The sequence below is a fragment of the Syzygium oleosum genome, unplaced genomic scaffold (genome assembly GCF_021117445.2).
Source record: "Syzygium oleosum isolate NSW1041296 unplaced genomic scaffold, Sole_v2.1 Sole_v2.25, whole genome shotgun sequence".
NCBI classification, from domain to species: domain Eukaryota; kingdom Viridiplantae; phylum Streptophyta; class Magnoliopsida; order Myrtales; family Myrtaceae; genus Syzygium; species Syzygium oleosum.
The window spans coordinates 834971-850840 of NW_026607509.1; the positions used below are offsets into that span (position 1 = coordinate 834971).

Sequence of the window (15870 nt, forward strand, 5' to 3'; positions counted from 1 at the left end):
CGTGTATGTATCATCGCTTCGCTTGCACGAGTCGTCGCTGGTCAGCATTAGCGACGAGGAGCAGGAAGGTGTACTTTTCTTCTTCTTTTTTTCATATAAATAAATCTATTATGTTCCTATGTAACTTTGTACGAGACGAGGACAAGAATTTAAGGTGGGCATGAATACCATTATGTGCTCGAGAACTATTTTTGAACAGAAATAATTTTTTTTATTTTGTGCTCGAAAATAATTTCTGAGTATTTGAAGGCGTTTGATAAACTGTCCAAAATTTCTATTCCTATAGTAGAAAAGATCAGAAATGCGTTTGGTAACTACACAAAATTTCTGTTCCCAAATAATATTTTAATAATATTTTGAATTGTTTAATTTTTTTTTTCTTTCTACCCATTTTCTTCTTTGGCCATGGCCGGTCGCACGACCGCAAGGCACGCCACAGCGGCAGGGCGCGCCTCGGACGCGGCCCTGCCGTGCGCCATGGACGGCCGCCGGCCCCCTGAGGAAGAACAACACAAAAATAAGAAAAGAAAAAAAGAAAAAGAAAAAAACCGATTCTCAAAATTGTGCAGAAACAAGAAGCAACTTTTTTACTTCTTGTTTCTCTTCCAAAACTTTTCTAAGCACAATTTTTTGCAAAAATGTGCCCGGGAACAAAAAGTTTACCAAACGCATTTCTGTTCCCAAACTATTTCTGGGAACAAAAGAATAGAAATTTTCACTGTTTGGCACGTTGCCAAACGGGCCCTTAGTGTCCAAGCGCTTATCAATTTCAAGATTGGTAAATCAGTCACCACGACGATTTCATTTATGAAAGTGATATTGTGCTTTACAGTCTTCTTATATCTTTATCGATATTAACAAGATCGGTTATGTCTTTAGAGTTAATTCCGATTATAATTTTTTGAAAACTAAATTATTTTATGAAGTTGAGTCCCGACCACAATGCCCAAAGTTCTAAGAATTCAGTTTAATCCACTCTCAAGGTGAATGATCCCATCTGATCAAAATTAGAGAAGTGAGTAGGATTTCAAAATTTCACGCACCTTAAAAGAAAACCAACTATACAAGATTTATTGCTTTCTTGAGTTTTCGATCATAGTTCACACATGAAACATTGGAAATTTACTTTGTGTATGAAAAAATTACTTGTACTGGCCCACTTTTCTTTCTTGCGAAATTTATTGGGCTGAAAATCATACATTTGATAAGAGAGACTCGGTGGGTTAAAAAAATGGAAACTTTAAAAAACGCACTCTTTAGTGCTGAAAATTTAAATCCCAAATTGTTTGAATCTTTTAGGACGCGAACGATAACCATTCTGTTCTAGAAACAATTCTTGAAACAGAAATAGATTTTTCTATTTTTGTTCCTAAGACAAGTTTCTGATAAAAGAAACCCGTTTGATAACAACAAAAAATTTCTATTTTTGGAGCAAAAATCCATTTGATAACAGCATAAAATTTCTATTTCCTAGAACAGAAACCCGCTTGATAACAACACAAATTTCTATTTCCCGAAACATAAATCCATTTTTTTAGAACCCCTTTTGGGGGTTAAACCAATTTTAGGGTTTATTAGGGGTTAAAACCCCTTTTAAATCCCTAAACTAAGGGTTTGTTTAGTAACGTTTCTGTTTCTTTGTTTTTATGTTCTTTTGTTCCCGGAACAGAAAAAGAACAGAAATCCGTTTAGTAAAAAAAATCTACTTTTTTGTTTCTGGAACAAAAAAGTGATCTTGGAATAGATTTGGAACAGAAACAAGAAGCAAAACAAATCTACTTCTTTGATTCTGGAACAAAAACAAGAAATGATTTTTTCTGGAATCCTCCAAAAACAAGAAACAATCCATCGGCCGCAACCCGCCCACCGCCGTCCTTCGCCGCCACCTACTGCCCGCCTTCCGCTGCCGGCCGCCGGTCGCCTCTTGTCGTCGACCACTGTCCTCCGCCGCTCAACGCTTGTCGCCACCGGCCGCCATCCTCCACCGCTGGCCGCTGTGCTCCATCGACTGACGCCGGCCGCCACCCGGCGCTGGCCACCTCCTCCCGCCAACCACCCGACGTCGGCGATCACCCACCACCGGTCGTCGTCCTCCGCCGCCGACGGCCACCCACCACCGACGGCCATCCTCCGCCGCCCGCCATCATGCTCCACCGCTCGACGCCAGCCACCACCTAGCGCTGGCTGCCCTCGGCCGCCGGCCACCTCCCGCCCTTGGCCACCCAACGCCGGTGGTCACCCACCATCGACCGCCATCCTTTGCCACCAGCCGCCGTGCTCCATCGACCGACGCTAGCCACCCTCCACCGCCAACCACCTCCCGCCGCCGCCCCCCGCTGCCGTCACCGTCGCCCGATGCCAACATGCTCCGCCGCTGACCGCTGTGCTCCACTGCCTCCCGCCACCAGCCGCCATCCTCTGCCGCCACCGACCACCGTCCTCCGCCCCCCACCGCCACCCCCGTCCTCCGCCAATAGCCCAGAAGGGAGAAACTCGTCCATGGAATAGAAATGGATCATTCGCGCCCTAAACGCGTTTCTATTCTTTTTCTATTACAGGAATAGAAAATTTGTGCAGTTACTAAACGCTATTTTTTGCTCAGAAATTGTTCTAAGAAATAGAAATAGAAAAAACTATTTCTGATCAAAAATTATTTCTAGGAACAGAAACGTTGCTATGCAGACCCTAAGGAGTCTTCAAAAATACCATTCGGGCATCTCAAAAATTTTAAATTTCACTCAAAGTGGGTAGCCACAGGTATTATAAGCCATTTTGTGAAGTTTTGAAAGTTTTGATTTTTTGAATTTTTTTTCAAAAAATTCACCAAATTTCCTTTTTTCCCGAAATCTGACTTTATTTTATTTTCTGGAAATTTTTATGAATTTTTCTGGAATTTTTCAATTGTTATGGATTTTCTGAATTTTTTTTTGAGATTTTTAGAAATTTTATGGATTTTCTAAATTTTTTTTATGAATTTTATGAATCTTTTGATTTTTTTTATGATTTTTCTAATTGTTTTTAGAATTTTTTTTATTTTCCCGCCGGGAATGAATTGGACCTAACCGATTTGAATCGGTCTGACTTGGTCAGACTGGGGCCAAATTTAGAAAAAAATGTATTTTGAAGAGAGAAGACAAGTTCTTCTAGAAATGGTTTTCATTTCTCGTTCAGAAAACAGAAAACCTACTCTTTTTTTTGTTCGGATTTTTTGTCCAGAACCAGTTCTAGAACAAAAAAGTTATTCCAGAAATAGAAAAATGAAATTGCGTTACTAAACGGGTTTTTATTCCAAACTTGTTTCCTAGAACAGAAAACTAGTTCTGAACATAAATAAAATAGTTATTATTCGCGCCCCTAAATACTAGAAATGAAAATAAAAAGTTGTCTGTTGACATATGAAAATAAATTCTATTGTTACTTTTCTAGACATAAAATAGCCACCATTATTGGAATGTCTCGACGAAAATTACTGCAAGATGTTGTGTCACTCACTCGATTAAGCAAGTCATTCTTACTTACCACATTAAGTTATTTGTGCATAATCAAATAATGGACAAAATGTCAAATCAGTCCAAATCTCGTATTTTTTTTTCCTTTTATAATCTTTTTCTCATTTTTAGCACCATGTCCGTGCCAGATATATTTTTTCAGGATCAATAAAACAAATGAGCTTTTTTCCAAAATAATTTACCCCCAAATAAATCCACAACCACTACGGAAAAAAAGAAAGAAAAAACAAGCTTTTTGTTTATGCCTTTACGGGCCAAATTTAATTATATAATCTTAAAACTTCACTTCTGTCGTCAAGCCCAAGCCTCTGCTCGTTTTTCCCCGGTGTGCCCTAAAACCACCACTTCCTCTCGCTAGAAATTCCGGAAAAATTCTCTCCTCCTCCGTCCCTCGCTCTGGCCTCGCGATCTCTCTCTCCCTCCTCCCTCCTCCTCCTCCCCCCTCCGCCGTCGCCCCCCCGCCTTCATGTGATCGGCGCCTGATCTCGAGAGCGCTCGGCACCGCGTTTCCCAGGTAAAAAAAAAACCCCCCGCGCCACGGCGGACGCGGCGGCGCTTGCTTTTTCCTCTCGGGCCTTTTCCGCCGCTGGGTTTTTCGGTTGCGGTCGCGTCGGAGGCGCCGCTTGTTTTTCGCGATTGCGGATGCTTCCGGTTCCCCCCTCTTCCGTCGTCGCAATGCGTTTCTCGTTTTTCTCCGTTTCAGTGTTCGAGTCGAGCCGGTGGCCGATGCTTCGGTGTAGTTCTTTGCCGTGATGAGTGATTCTTCTTCTTTTAGCTACATTTCGGGCTCCTAGGTTTCGCGGAACGTGGCGAATGTCGTCGGGCTGTTTCGGTCGATTTCGTGAAATTTGTTGGTGCGGCTCGGGTTTGGAAGTTTGGCCCAGAGGGATCTGTTTGTGTCCTGCAGTGTTTCTGCTGGTCCCTATTTTAGCTGCATGCAATGCCCTTTGTTTTTTATCCCTTGGCTGTTGTGATGGTATTATCTGTCGGTTGCTACTTGCCACGCGCGTAAAGCGCGACACTCATGTTGCCTTCGGGAAATGGTGTGGCTCACCTATATGTCCGCGGTTAGAATTGTGGCCTAAGGCTGAATTAAGCCGTCTTTCTCGTCAAGGAATGTGCCCTATGGAAATGCAAGGAGTAGTCTGGATTCTTTTGACTCTATAGCTGAAGTGCTTGCATGCCTTTGATTGTCTTTGAATAGCCTTTTAATCTGAAGTACTGGAAACACATTAAGCTGTGTATCTAACACTCTGGAGAGCTGGAACTACATCTGTAGAAGTTAATGGACAAAAACCACTTTTAAATTGTATCTCTATATAGCGAGTGCAGAGTACACATTCAAGAGAATGAGATACTTATGGTCTGGAGGTCCTGTAGAAAATATGTGTGGTCGATCGGGAGATACCTCTGCAAGTTCATGTATTGTTTTTTAAGCCTACAGATACTTAGGTGAGGCTCATTACGCACCAAGATTACTAAAGACAGAGTTTGATATATGTAATTAATGATGCTCTACTTTCAACAAAAGGATTTAGGGGAGAGAGAGTTCTGTTGTGGTGATTAAATGGAAGATGCATTCTTCTTCATTTTTGGTTCAAGTGCTTCCTTGATGTCGAGTAGTCTGTTAATGAAATGTTTCTCCTGGTTTTTCTTGCCGTCTAGAATAAGGTTTTACTTTAAAAAAATAGCAAGGGGAATCTTCCATTATTTACCAAAACCAGCAGTTGTGTTTGACATGGTATCCTGAAAGGTGGTAGCAGGTTTTAAATATACATTTGTGCATATGGTTGATATGTTAAGTTGATGAAATAAAAAGTTGCATCTGTATGTTACTTACGGAAGGCCATGCACTCATTGTCATGCTGCTGTCTAGATTGTCGACATCCAACAGAAAATGTTCTATCTCTTCTAGAGATTTACTAATGTCTTCTCTCATCTTTTTGACATTCAACACTAAACATGTCAACCATCCATTTTGTGGTAGTATAGGTCCACTGGCAGCTTTGCAGTGGTAGTAATCTGTTTGCTCTTGAAAGCAAAGGAACATACTCTTTTGAAAGGGTCAACTATCTAGGTTGAAGTTGGTACCGATAGCACACAGATAAAAAGGATTTGCTTATGGACTTTTATTTATTTGGAGAACTGCGAATTGGAGATGTATATTATTCTGGCACCAAGTGCGACGGCGATTTCACTGATAAAAAGATTTATGTTCCCTGGAGTTAGTAGAGCAGACAGAATTAATGTCCGTTATCTTTGGGCTTGCTTTCTTTTTCTGGTGGATCTCATTAGAGAAAGGGAGTTTCTCAGTATTGTGTTTTGCAAAATAAGTTATGAATCTCTTGGTTTTGCTTTCGTCAGGAATGAGGAAATTTGTTGTGTTTCATGTTTGGAACGGTATTAATTAACGACACGGGATGAAGATGGGGAGATTAGCAGATTTTGCGAGTGGTAATGCTTTAGTTAGTGATTTAAGTCCGATGTTTAGTCTAGGAAATCGGTATGTGGTTTGCTTTTAGTTCGAATCCAAATTAAAAGAGATCTAGAAAGTCTCCTTATTTGGGTATCATCAAAGGGTCATGTCACATGAGCGCTCTTGGTAGTAATATGACAATTTCAGAGGCTTTAAAGATCATGAGCACGGAGCTCAAAAGCAAAGATCATTAGCATGTTGATTTTCTGGCTTAATGGTGGCTTTGCAACCAAATTCTTGATTAGGATTTGATATACATATAGATGCTTGATTGATTGTAAGTTCAAATCCTTTGCCAATCCTTCAACTGAAGTAAACTTGGCATGGAAAATATTACATGGGGGAGATTATTCTTGTGTCATCTAGTATTTGATAGCTTTCACCTGCACTATGTGAGTGTACATTCCAACAATTTTTTCTTGAACATATGAACTAAAAGTGACACGTGTTCTTGATTTTTGTGAGAACCATTAACAGCATGGTCCTCAAGCGGCGTGCTCGTGTGATCACTTATGGTGGTGGTGTGAATCCAAAACATTTAAGAGTATCTAGATGCTCTTCTTCTTATGGAGTAGACCTCGAGGGTCGATTGGATGCCATTGAACGCAGGCTAGATCAGATTGAAGATGAACTTCAAGCAACTCGACAGGAAAATGCTGCTCTTAGGCGTCGAATGGATGAGTTTGAAGCCACGTATCAGGAAATGATCCGCTTTGTGCAACATTCACGTCGCACTCAGGATGGTAGCTCATCATTGCCTCCAGAAGGAGCACCTCAGGTTAATAACCACAGGGTACCATATGCTTGCATGGTTATTGAATACGGACAGTCTTTTCGAATTATGGTTATGATGCGTGATTACGAAGAAGTGAGGTAGCTATATTATGATACTTGGCATTTTGTAGGGCTCCAAGTCTTAAAACTTTGGAGGAGCAGTACTCTGATGCTGTGGACCATCTGACAGGTGGTACCGATTTTTGTATCGAGATAGATTCCAGTTTTATGATTCTTGTTTTCCCAATCTAGAAATGGAAATGTTTTTCCATAAACTTGTTTATCTATAATTGTTGCAGGTATGTGTGGAACTGCAAGGCAGAATGGGAATCTGGGAAATGAAGGTGCTTAGAAATGCAAAGAGGAATTTCGGTCTCTCAGCTGCAACTTGGGGGAAGTAGATATTAGATAGCATTCTCCTTTTGCATCATGGTGTTTATAAGTGTACCTAACATCTTTAGTGTGGTTTGCTTCATTGCAAAGTGTGAAGGAGAAGATATTTATTACTTTAAGAAAAGAAAGAAGAAATCAAATGAATACCATGGTGCTTGTTTATAACTCGGATAGTTGCACAATGGTATGGAGCCTTGTTTGGAATGAGCGGGGCATTGAACTGAATGGCTACAATATCGAATGGCTTTATGGAAATTAAGGTGTTGTAGGAGCTCAATCGAAGAATTACATTGCGTGCGCAATGTTAGTTTCCTTGATGCGTCATTGATGGTACTCGAGATGCGGCTTTTTGATCGCCTAAATTGTTTCTCTTTTAGACGGTACTTGAGATGTGACTTTTTGATCGCCTAAATTGTTTCTCTTTTACTGGTACGAAATCTGTGGATCTTGTTAGGGGACACTTTCTGGTTGCAGGGTACTTGGTACACTAGTAGAGTGTTAACCATATTCTAGATCTGTTGAAAATGTGCAGATAACTAGTGCACATGCGAAATAGTGATCGATACCTAGGTGCTCTTAGGAAATAACGAGGGGCGTCGGTATGTCTCTATGGGTCGTGTTTATATCATGCTAGTGTCATTATGAAAATGGCTTGTTCAAAAACTTGACCTTCTCTACAGATTCATATAGCTAGATCACTAATTTATATATGGGAATAGCTTCTTCGAGATATAATTTAGTTTTTGTGGCTTTCATTCGTATAATTGATGTGGTTAATATGATTGTCTACAAAAACCAAATAATTGTGACAAAAAGACTCAACAAAATCCCGAAATTAATTTCCATGTAATTTTTTTAAAAAATAAGTCGTACTACCTCATTATAGTATTATGCTTGTTCATTTAGCTAGGATAAGAACTATCTTAGGTTTATGGAGGCAACATAGGTTAGATCATTAATTTGATCAACACGATTCATGGGCAATTTCAAGTTGTATAGGCCCAACGCCAACCCAACCCTTTGGGCGACCGAAGGTTCAAGCAATTACACGTTTGCTTAGTCAAGCTTTTTCGTTTTGATCAATGTTCATTTGGTATAGGATAAGCCTCAACAAGTTTCGCATCATATTCGAGTCATATCTTCATAGTCCAAAAAAAAAAATCACCACCTTTAAAATCAATAAATCGAGACAACTGTTTTCTTATGCGGAATCAGTATGACAAATTTACTGATGTTTCTTTGGTCTCTCTGTCATGATGCTTTATGTAGACTTTAGTCATTGTGTTGTCGATCCCTCGCTAATCTTGAAAGTTGGAAGTAGAAGAGTTTATTCAAATAGCCGAAGGTGCATCTTGTTTTGTTTGTGTATGGACTGTATCTCGCTTGAAACGTAACATGGAAACATGTGCCACGTTCCTCTAAATACCAATTTAGCATATGAGCGCGCAATTGCTCTTGCCGCGCCCTATACCTCTCTCAGAAACAACCTAATTGACAGGAACAACCTTAACGTCATCCAAAACAGGGCCACACATGTGCCCATAATCATGCAGCTTTGTGTGATAGTAAGCACTGAAAAATGTGATCCTCGTGCTGGCTGATATCGCCCGGAACTTGAGGCTCGCCGTCTTCGACCCGCCCTTTGCAGCGGACACGTATGGGACTTTGAGAGTGTCCTTGGCCGCAAAGGCCTCAACCATCATCGACCCGTGGCATCCGTTCTTGGCATCCCCGACGGTGAAAGTGAGGTTGTAGAACTTGTCGGGGACCGTCCGGATTATCTGTGCGATCGCGCTCTCTCTCCCTGCAACCAGCTCGACTGCGGCTAGCCCAGAGGGCACGAAGAAGTGTTTCCTGTCGATGTACTTGACTGGCTTCAAGGATTCGATGATCCACCTGGGCAACGGCGAGATCAAGTCCTGTTGCTTGGCGGGGAGGAGGACCCCTGTCGAGAAGTTCTTGAACACGTGCGGGCCAATCTCGAAGCCTCCGTTTTTTATGAGATTTCCTGAATGGAGGGACAAGAGGGGGAAAAAAGAAAAAAATTTAGGTGAGTGATTCTCCTGGTTCACAAAACTAATCATCCTGAAGCTCGAACTAGATGCTCTTCTACCATAAGGTCACCCGGAAGGGCAAAACCCTGTGCATGATCATACCATGAAATGTCCTCACTCCTCAATCATGAAAACTAACATGCTTGGAGTCGACTTGGTCCAAGTCTGGCCCAACTCAACCTGAAAATGTTAGTTTTTTCAGTAGTGGGCAATGGTTCAAAAAGTCAGGCTCGTGCACGAGCTAGGCCTGACCAAATTCGCCCATTTGAGCGGGGTCATCATGGCAACATTCAGGACCTCAAGGCACATCCAATGGTCAGATTGGCTACTTCGTAGCACAATATACAGTACACAAGTCGTAAATGCAAAATACAAGACCATGTTTCCAAACACAATGACTGATGTGAGATCTAGTCAAACTAGAACTCCCACGCAAGCCAAATGACAGTATTAGTCTAGAATATGGTAAGCTGGTCAAGCACCGACTGCAATCCCGTAGGGAAGGAAGCTGCTCCTCCTTCTATATCAAAGGAGTATCAGCCATCTAGGGTCCTCCGGCCTGGGGTCAAGGTCGGCCTAAATCCTTTCTCTGTATCTTTATTATGCTTATAAAGAGCTCAAAAGAACAGAAAGCTTACCAGGAGTGTACTTGGGTGGGAGCATCTCCTTGATGGCCACAGCATCCAAGAGAGGCCCACAGGTGGGGTCCTCCTGGATCCCAGGATTGTGGAAGGTCAGCTTCACAGATTTGGAAGCAGCCTTGAAGGCCCAAGCATAGGTGTCCCCACCATTGCTGCTGTACAGGGTCTGTATCCCCAACTCTGCAGACTGGCCAGGGGCTGCTGAGACCCTCAACACTTCATCCTGTGCACAAGTCCTTGTGGCACCAAATGTGAGGGCATAGACTGACCCTGGCTTGACACTCAGATACTGCGAGACGGATGCCTCGTTGCCCAGCCGCACTGCGTGGATACCGCGTGGGACTTCCAGGAAGAAGCCACCAGGTTGCGGCCCGCCCGAGACAAACTCAACCAGGCCATCGATCTCCCACTTGGGCAGCGAGTGCTTCCCAAGGATCACTGTCTTCTTGAGGTTGCTCGGCTTGGGGGCTTCCTCAAAGTCCCCATTTGGAAGAAGTCCTGAAATGTATAATGAATAACAAGCAGAAGAAAAGGTCTTTGTCAACAAGTGAATCAAAACTCGCACTTTTTTCAAATACTAAGCTTGGAGACCAAAATATCACCAATCTGCTCGGTGCTCACTATACTATGTTAGCAAGAAAAAGGGTCCTTTTGTTTATGAACGGTCGTTCTTGCTCATTGATGAAATGACTAATATGCTTTAGAAAAAGGGCAAGAAAAGAAAAAGAAAGAGAAGGGCTCACCATCCAGGGGGAGAGTAACAGCTGTGGAGACACAGAGAATATTGAAGAGAGAGAGAGAGAATGCAAGGGAAAGAGAGAGAAGTGGACTCATTGTTTGTGCTTATGCAAGAGATAGTAGTTAGAAACAACCGTATTCTTATAGACACGATACAACCTCATAGAAATGTTATTTTATACTCAATCCAAGAAGATCAAGTGTTCAAGAAAAAAGGAAAAGGCGATGTGACTTTCAGACAAAAAGAAACAGAATCCCATGTGGGTGAACGGGAGCACCAAATGAGGCGTGAATTGTGTCGGTCTGCTTGTGAATTTTCCAAGGGGACCTGAATTGATCACAGCTTTCCAAACGCGCAAATGGGTCTTTGAATGAATGAATGGTGGTGTGTGGGACCCCACGTGACTTTTCATGAATTTGCCGTGATTTCTGCTGACTAAATTCATTTTAAAATTCCTGAAAGGAAAAGTTGTCAGGTCACAAGAAACTTCGCTGAGTTTTACAAGGGGAGATCAGATTCAGTGGACCATCGTTAGTGGCAAGTGCTGTGCACATGCTTACAATTCATGCAAGCTTAGCTTTACCGAGAATTTGGATGATTGAGTACTGAACATGTACCAGTTTCGTACAAGCTTTGACTTGTATCAAGCGGGCATGTGATGCTGTTGTCAACTCGTGATTTCTGCGTTTGTCTAAAAGAACTTGTTGACAAAACACAGAACGAGAAATCATTTACTTTTGCTTGGAATTGCCTCTAGTTAAGATGAAATTTTATCAAGCACACGGTTCAGGTTGGCATTCTTGAATGATGATGAATCACACAGTTCGAGAAAAAGCACACCACTTAGCATAGCTAACGATGGGACATTGGAGAGCTTTTATGCATAACAGAAGCATAAATGAAATTGCAAAAGCAAAGGGACCGCTTTTGCTTTGCAGATAGCGCTCCATGCTTTCTCAAAGAATTCGACTTACAAGGACATTGTTTATGAAAGAAACAGACCGAAAGTCGCCAGATAAGCAATCATCCGAATTTTATGCATCATCCAACTTTATCTCACCAAGAACTTTTGAAGACAATAAAGCTGACACCCGCATACAGATACCTATACGATATCTTCAGAACACACCACACAAAACAGAAAAGAAGAGAAACAATAAGAAGAAAGGAGAGTCGCGGAGTTAAAGGAGTTTCACAGACATTGACATTGATCAACCAAACATTATTTCTTGATCTTGAGCATGGGACCTCAGCACTACTGGGAAAGTAGTATCTTCTATGAGCAAATATTGAAACTTTTTCTTCAGGAACTCAAAGTAATTTCTGCCTGACAATGCAACACATGGTTCCATCGGCGTGGTGCGACAGTTGCTGCAAGTAAATGAAGAAAATATAAGAAACATGATTTCAAAACATCGACTTTTAACTCATAAACGTGTTTTAAAAAGAGGGGGAGTTTGCTTATACCGATTAATCAATTGATTTCATCTTCCCTCCGTCAATGTAAATCTCCGGGATGTGGCGAATGCCATCTGGTAAAGAGGATAATCCAGGACAGTCTTCAATCTTCAGTTTTTTCAGAGAAGAACAATTTTGCAGCCAGTCCGGCAATATACTCAAGTTGGGACAATGCATAACATCTATCCTCTGCAGTGTTCTTGCAGAACCTTTGAGCCACCCGGGAAAAGAAACTATCTTCGGTAATCCCACAAACATCAAGCTTCGAAGCCTCGACATGGAGCCTGGTTCATCACTTTCGCCTTCTGGCAGCTTCAAGTTCTCGCAGTTGCAAATCCAGAGATTCTCCACTGCCTTCAGATTCTTGATGCCTCGTGGTAAGGATGCCAACTTTGGGCAACCTCCAATGAACAACTTACGGAGCGACGTGAGTGATTGTATATCATTGAACAAGGCCTCCAAATTCTTGCAGTCTCCGATGAATAGACACCGCAGAGAGGTCAAGCATCCTATTCCGCTCTCCGGGAATCGCTGCTGTTTTGTGGTTATATCCAAAAAGCGGAGGCTGATCATATTCTTGATGTCTGCAGGCAATTCCTCCAGTTCGTCACACCCAGCAAGTCCCAAGCTCTGCAGATTGAGGAGCTTGCAGACCGAATTGGGGAGTTTCTTGATATTACGGTTGCCGCATAAATGAAGAAACCTCAAATGCTCTAGAGCGCCGATTGAACTAGGCAGTTGGTCAAAGCTAGAATCATGCAGATATAGCACTCTCAAGTGCTTGAATTTTGAAATGCACATCTCCAGAAAGGACTCCCCAGCGGAACCCTCCTTTTTTATTGGAAACATGATGGTGCGAATGCCGCTGAGTTTGCTCAAGTAGCCAGGTAGTTCATCTTTTTGCAGAAGAGATGGATCGGAAAATGATATATGCCGAGTCGTCGAGGAAACATCCTGCGACCGCACGTTCACGTTGGATGACTCTGTTTGTGCCACCGAAATGGCAAGTTCGTGTATGAGGTCATGCATTTTGAAGGTCAGGAACAGGTAGTCTTCCACGACATCATCGAAGAAGGACCTCGACCACAGCTCCTCCCAATACTGCTGTCCAATCTCTTCCAGCTCCTGATTACTTCCGCTGGATTGAATAAGCCCATTCGCAATCCACAGTTGGATCAGTTCAAGGTTGTTGAACTCGTAATTCTTCGGGAATATGGAGCAATAAGCGAAACATTGTTTCAAGTAAGAAGGCATTAAATCATAGCTTATTCTCAATGAAGGTAAAATATCAGTTTGTAATTGCCATATCTCACTATCTCTTATAGATTCCCAGTTGCTTTGGTTGGTTTTTGAATACAACAAGCTTCCCAATGTCTTCACTGCCATAGGATTCCCTGCGCACTTGCTCACGATTTCCTTGCCGATTACCATAAGGTCTGGGTGATTCTTCTCTTGCCCTTGATCGAAGGCGCACTTCGTGAACAAAGTCAAAGAATCCTCCTGCGAAAGGTTGCCCAAATAATATGGGGGGACAGTGCCCATGGTTGACGCGATTGATTTATTCCGCGAAGTCACAATGACTTTACTCCCTCCGGAAACACCATCTAACAAATTTCTCAGTTCTACCCAATTCTCCCGACTAACTTCCCACACATCGTCCATTACGAACAAACACCTTTTGTTCTCCACGATGCTTCTTAGGTGATTTTGCAGCTTCTCAAGCCTCCAACCATCACATTTTGCTTCAGGACTAAGCGACTCAATGACATCTGTCATTATTTTCTTAACTTCGAAATCTATTGGCATGGATAACCAAACTTTGTGATCGAAGTGCCTGTTTACCCTGTCATCCATGTATACCCATTTCGCAAGGGTCGTCTTTCCAATACCTCCTATTCCAACAATTGGAACGACAGCTATCTTACCAACTCCATCATCTGATTTCATTAATAGCTCTATTATCCTCTGCTTGTCTTTGTTTCTTCCAATCACATTCGAAACGGGCACAAAAGAATGAGTTTCCTTCCGCTGAACTATACTCTTGTCGTTAACATTACTCGACAAGTTGAGCTGAGTTTTCTCGTTATTGATCCCATCAAGTCTCTCCCTTAGTTCTTTCATTTTATGTGCCATCTTAAATTGGAAAATTAAGTTGGATAGCCACGAGAAGTAGCATACCTTCCTTTTGAGGGTCAAATGCTCGGTCAGCCTCGCCTGCCTCCGCAAGGCCTTGGCTTCGAATTTGTCTAGCACGTCCTCGGCATCGTAGCAGAAGTTCTTAAGCTTCAACAGCCAAAGCCTCACAGCTTCCTCTTTTGTTTGCTTCTGTTCAGCATCAGTGAGCACTTTCTCGATCATCTCTAGCATGTTCTTGAGCTTTTCTCGGTCATCCTTGACGCCCCATACCAGTTGAATTTCTTCGATAGCCAATGAAGTTAGTTTCCCCGCAAGAGGTCCGAGGATGCTAGAGACGACCCCGGTCATGGTCGTCAGCGGTGCTATGAGTTTTCAAGGAGGTTTAACCTAGCCACTATGCAGGAACTAAACTAGTTATCAGAAGAAGGTTACCAGAGAGGCATGATTTTGCTTGGTTCTATAGGCTGAGTCACAGAAATATACATAGGGCAATGTAGTATGGACAACGTTATTCCAAACTGTTGCATAGTTCACTCGATTCTTGGTGGAAATCTGCAAGTAATTCGATGCTTTTCCAGTTACATTTGGAATGCCGTCCTCTGATGAAAGATAAAACAAAAGTAACCTCAATTCTGCTGCCTTTCTCTTTAATCTTTACTACATTCCTTTCTTTGTTCTCTGTTTTTCATACGATAAAAATGTGCACAGAGAAAAATAAGCTCATTTTCATTGCTTGATCCCTTTATTAGATCCCACTAATTCGTCCTTCTACAAGAATGAGAGTGATTGGCTTAGAAGTATGTGTTGTTTCCCCTCCACAATTTCGAAAATTGGAAAAAGACTTTCTGAATATTAGAAAATAATCGAAGAAATTTTGAATGATTCTAGGTGTCGATATTTGTATCGCTGCTATTCAATATTTAATAAGAGTCGAATTTCCTCTACTACAACAAAAAAATGAAGTAAAAAAGAAAACATCCATTCAAATTGCTTCATGATGTCCCTGATTAGAATTATGTCTCCTGTCCCAAACATCGATGCTAAATAGAATAAGTTAAAAAGCATGAAGTAAAAAAGAAAACATCCATTCAAATTGCTTCTTGCAAGGTAACAACCCCATTTTTGCATGAAATGGACAACGATAGCAAGATTACATGACAGACAGTTTAAAAGCAACACTCCATAATACTCGATGCACCTGAAGGATTTCTGGTGTTAAAAAGAGTTGCGGGATTGCCATCACATCATGTTTCGCCTTTACCCTCATCGCACATTTCAATTCGTGGGACGAGGTCTGCAATCGAAATGCTTCGGAGCGTTGTCGTTATTACAAGTCCTGAGTAGGATTGGCGAAGACACATTCCCGACTAAATCTCTTATCCACAACCGAACTCAGTGATGGTATTATTCACAAACCAAATTGTTGCGGGAAGATATTGAGCATCGGACACCATCAGCATGCGTTAAAATTGAACTGATGCTACTTCACGGCTTATAGAGAGTTGTTAGACAATAGGACAGGACCCGCCTGAGGATTATTTCATATAAACCTAATATTTAAGCCGGGACATGGCTTTCATAGGAAGCCGGTCGCTACTTGCCACACTACACATGAGTTGACGAGGCAGTAGATACAAAAGCCAGAGACTCATGGCAATTGAGATTCAAGATTTGGGTCGGGATTTGACAA

General features: G+C 42.0%; 2 protein-coding genes and 1 long non-coding RNA gene across 4 annotated transcripts; 1 reads left to right on the plus strand and 2 right to left on the minus strand.

The window, feature by feature from the left end:
• The first annotated feature begins 3867 nt into the window (after positions 1–3867).
• LOC115674762 (uncharacterized) lies at positions 3868–7317 on the plus strand. Of its 2 annotated transcripts, none has more exons than XR_004004975.2 (4): positions 3868–4023; positions 6463–6763; positions 6891–6949; positions 7059–7317. It is a non-coding gene; the product is annotated as an uncharacterized LOC115674762 (long non-coding RNA). The 2 variants fall into 2 exon arrangements; XR_004004977.2 differs by having other exon boundaries at positions 3903–4023; positions 6451–6763.
• A 1139-nt stretch (positions 7318–8456) lies between these two features.
• Positions 8457–10830, minus strand: LOC115674571 (protein DUF642 L-GALACTONO-1,4-LACTONE-RESPONSIVE GENE 2-like). The gene is made up of 3 exons (XM_030596985.2): positions 10591–10830; positions 9845–10345; positions 8457–9160 (listed from the first exon to the last, which is right to left on the minus strand). The coding sequence occupies exons 1-3, from the start codon at positions 10679–10681 to the stop codon at positions 8640–8642; spliced, it is 1113 nt and encodes a 370-aa protein (XP_030452845.1). The 5' UTR covers positions 10682–10830; the 3' UTR covers positions 8457–8639.
• A 651-nt stretch (positions 10831–11481) lies between these two features.
• Positions 11482–14671, minus strand: LOC115674661 (putative disease resistance protein RGA3). The gene is made up of 2 exons (XM_030597125.2): positions 12054–14671; positions 11482–11957 (listed from the first exon to the last, which is right to left on the minus strand). The coding sequence occupies exon 1, from the start codon at positions 14526–14528 to the stop codon at positions 12057–12059; it is 2472 nt and encodes an 823-aa protein (XP_030452985.2). The 5' UTR covers positions 14529–14671; the 3' UTR covers positions 11482–11957; positions 12054–12056.
• Positions 14672–15870: the final 1199 nt, after the last annotated feature.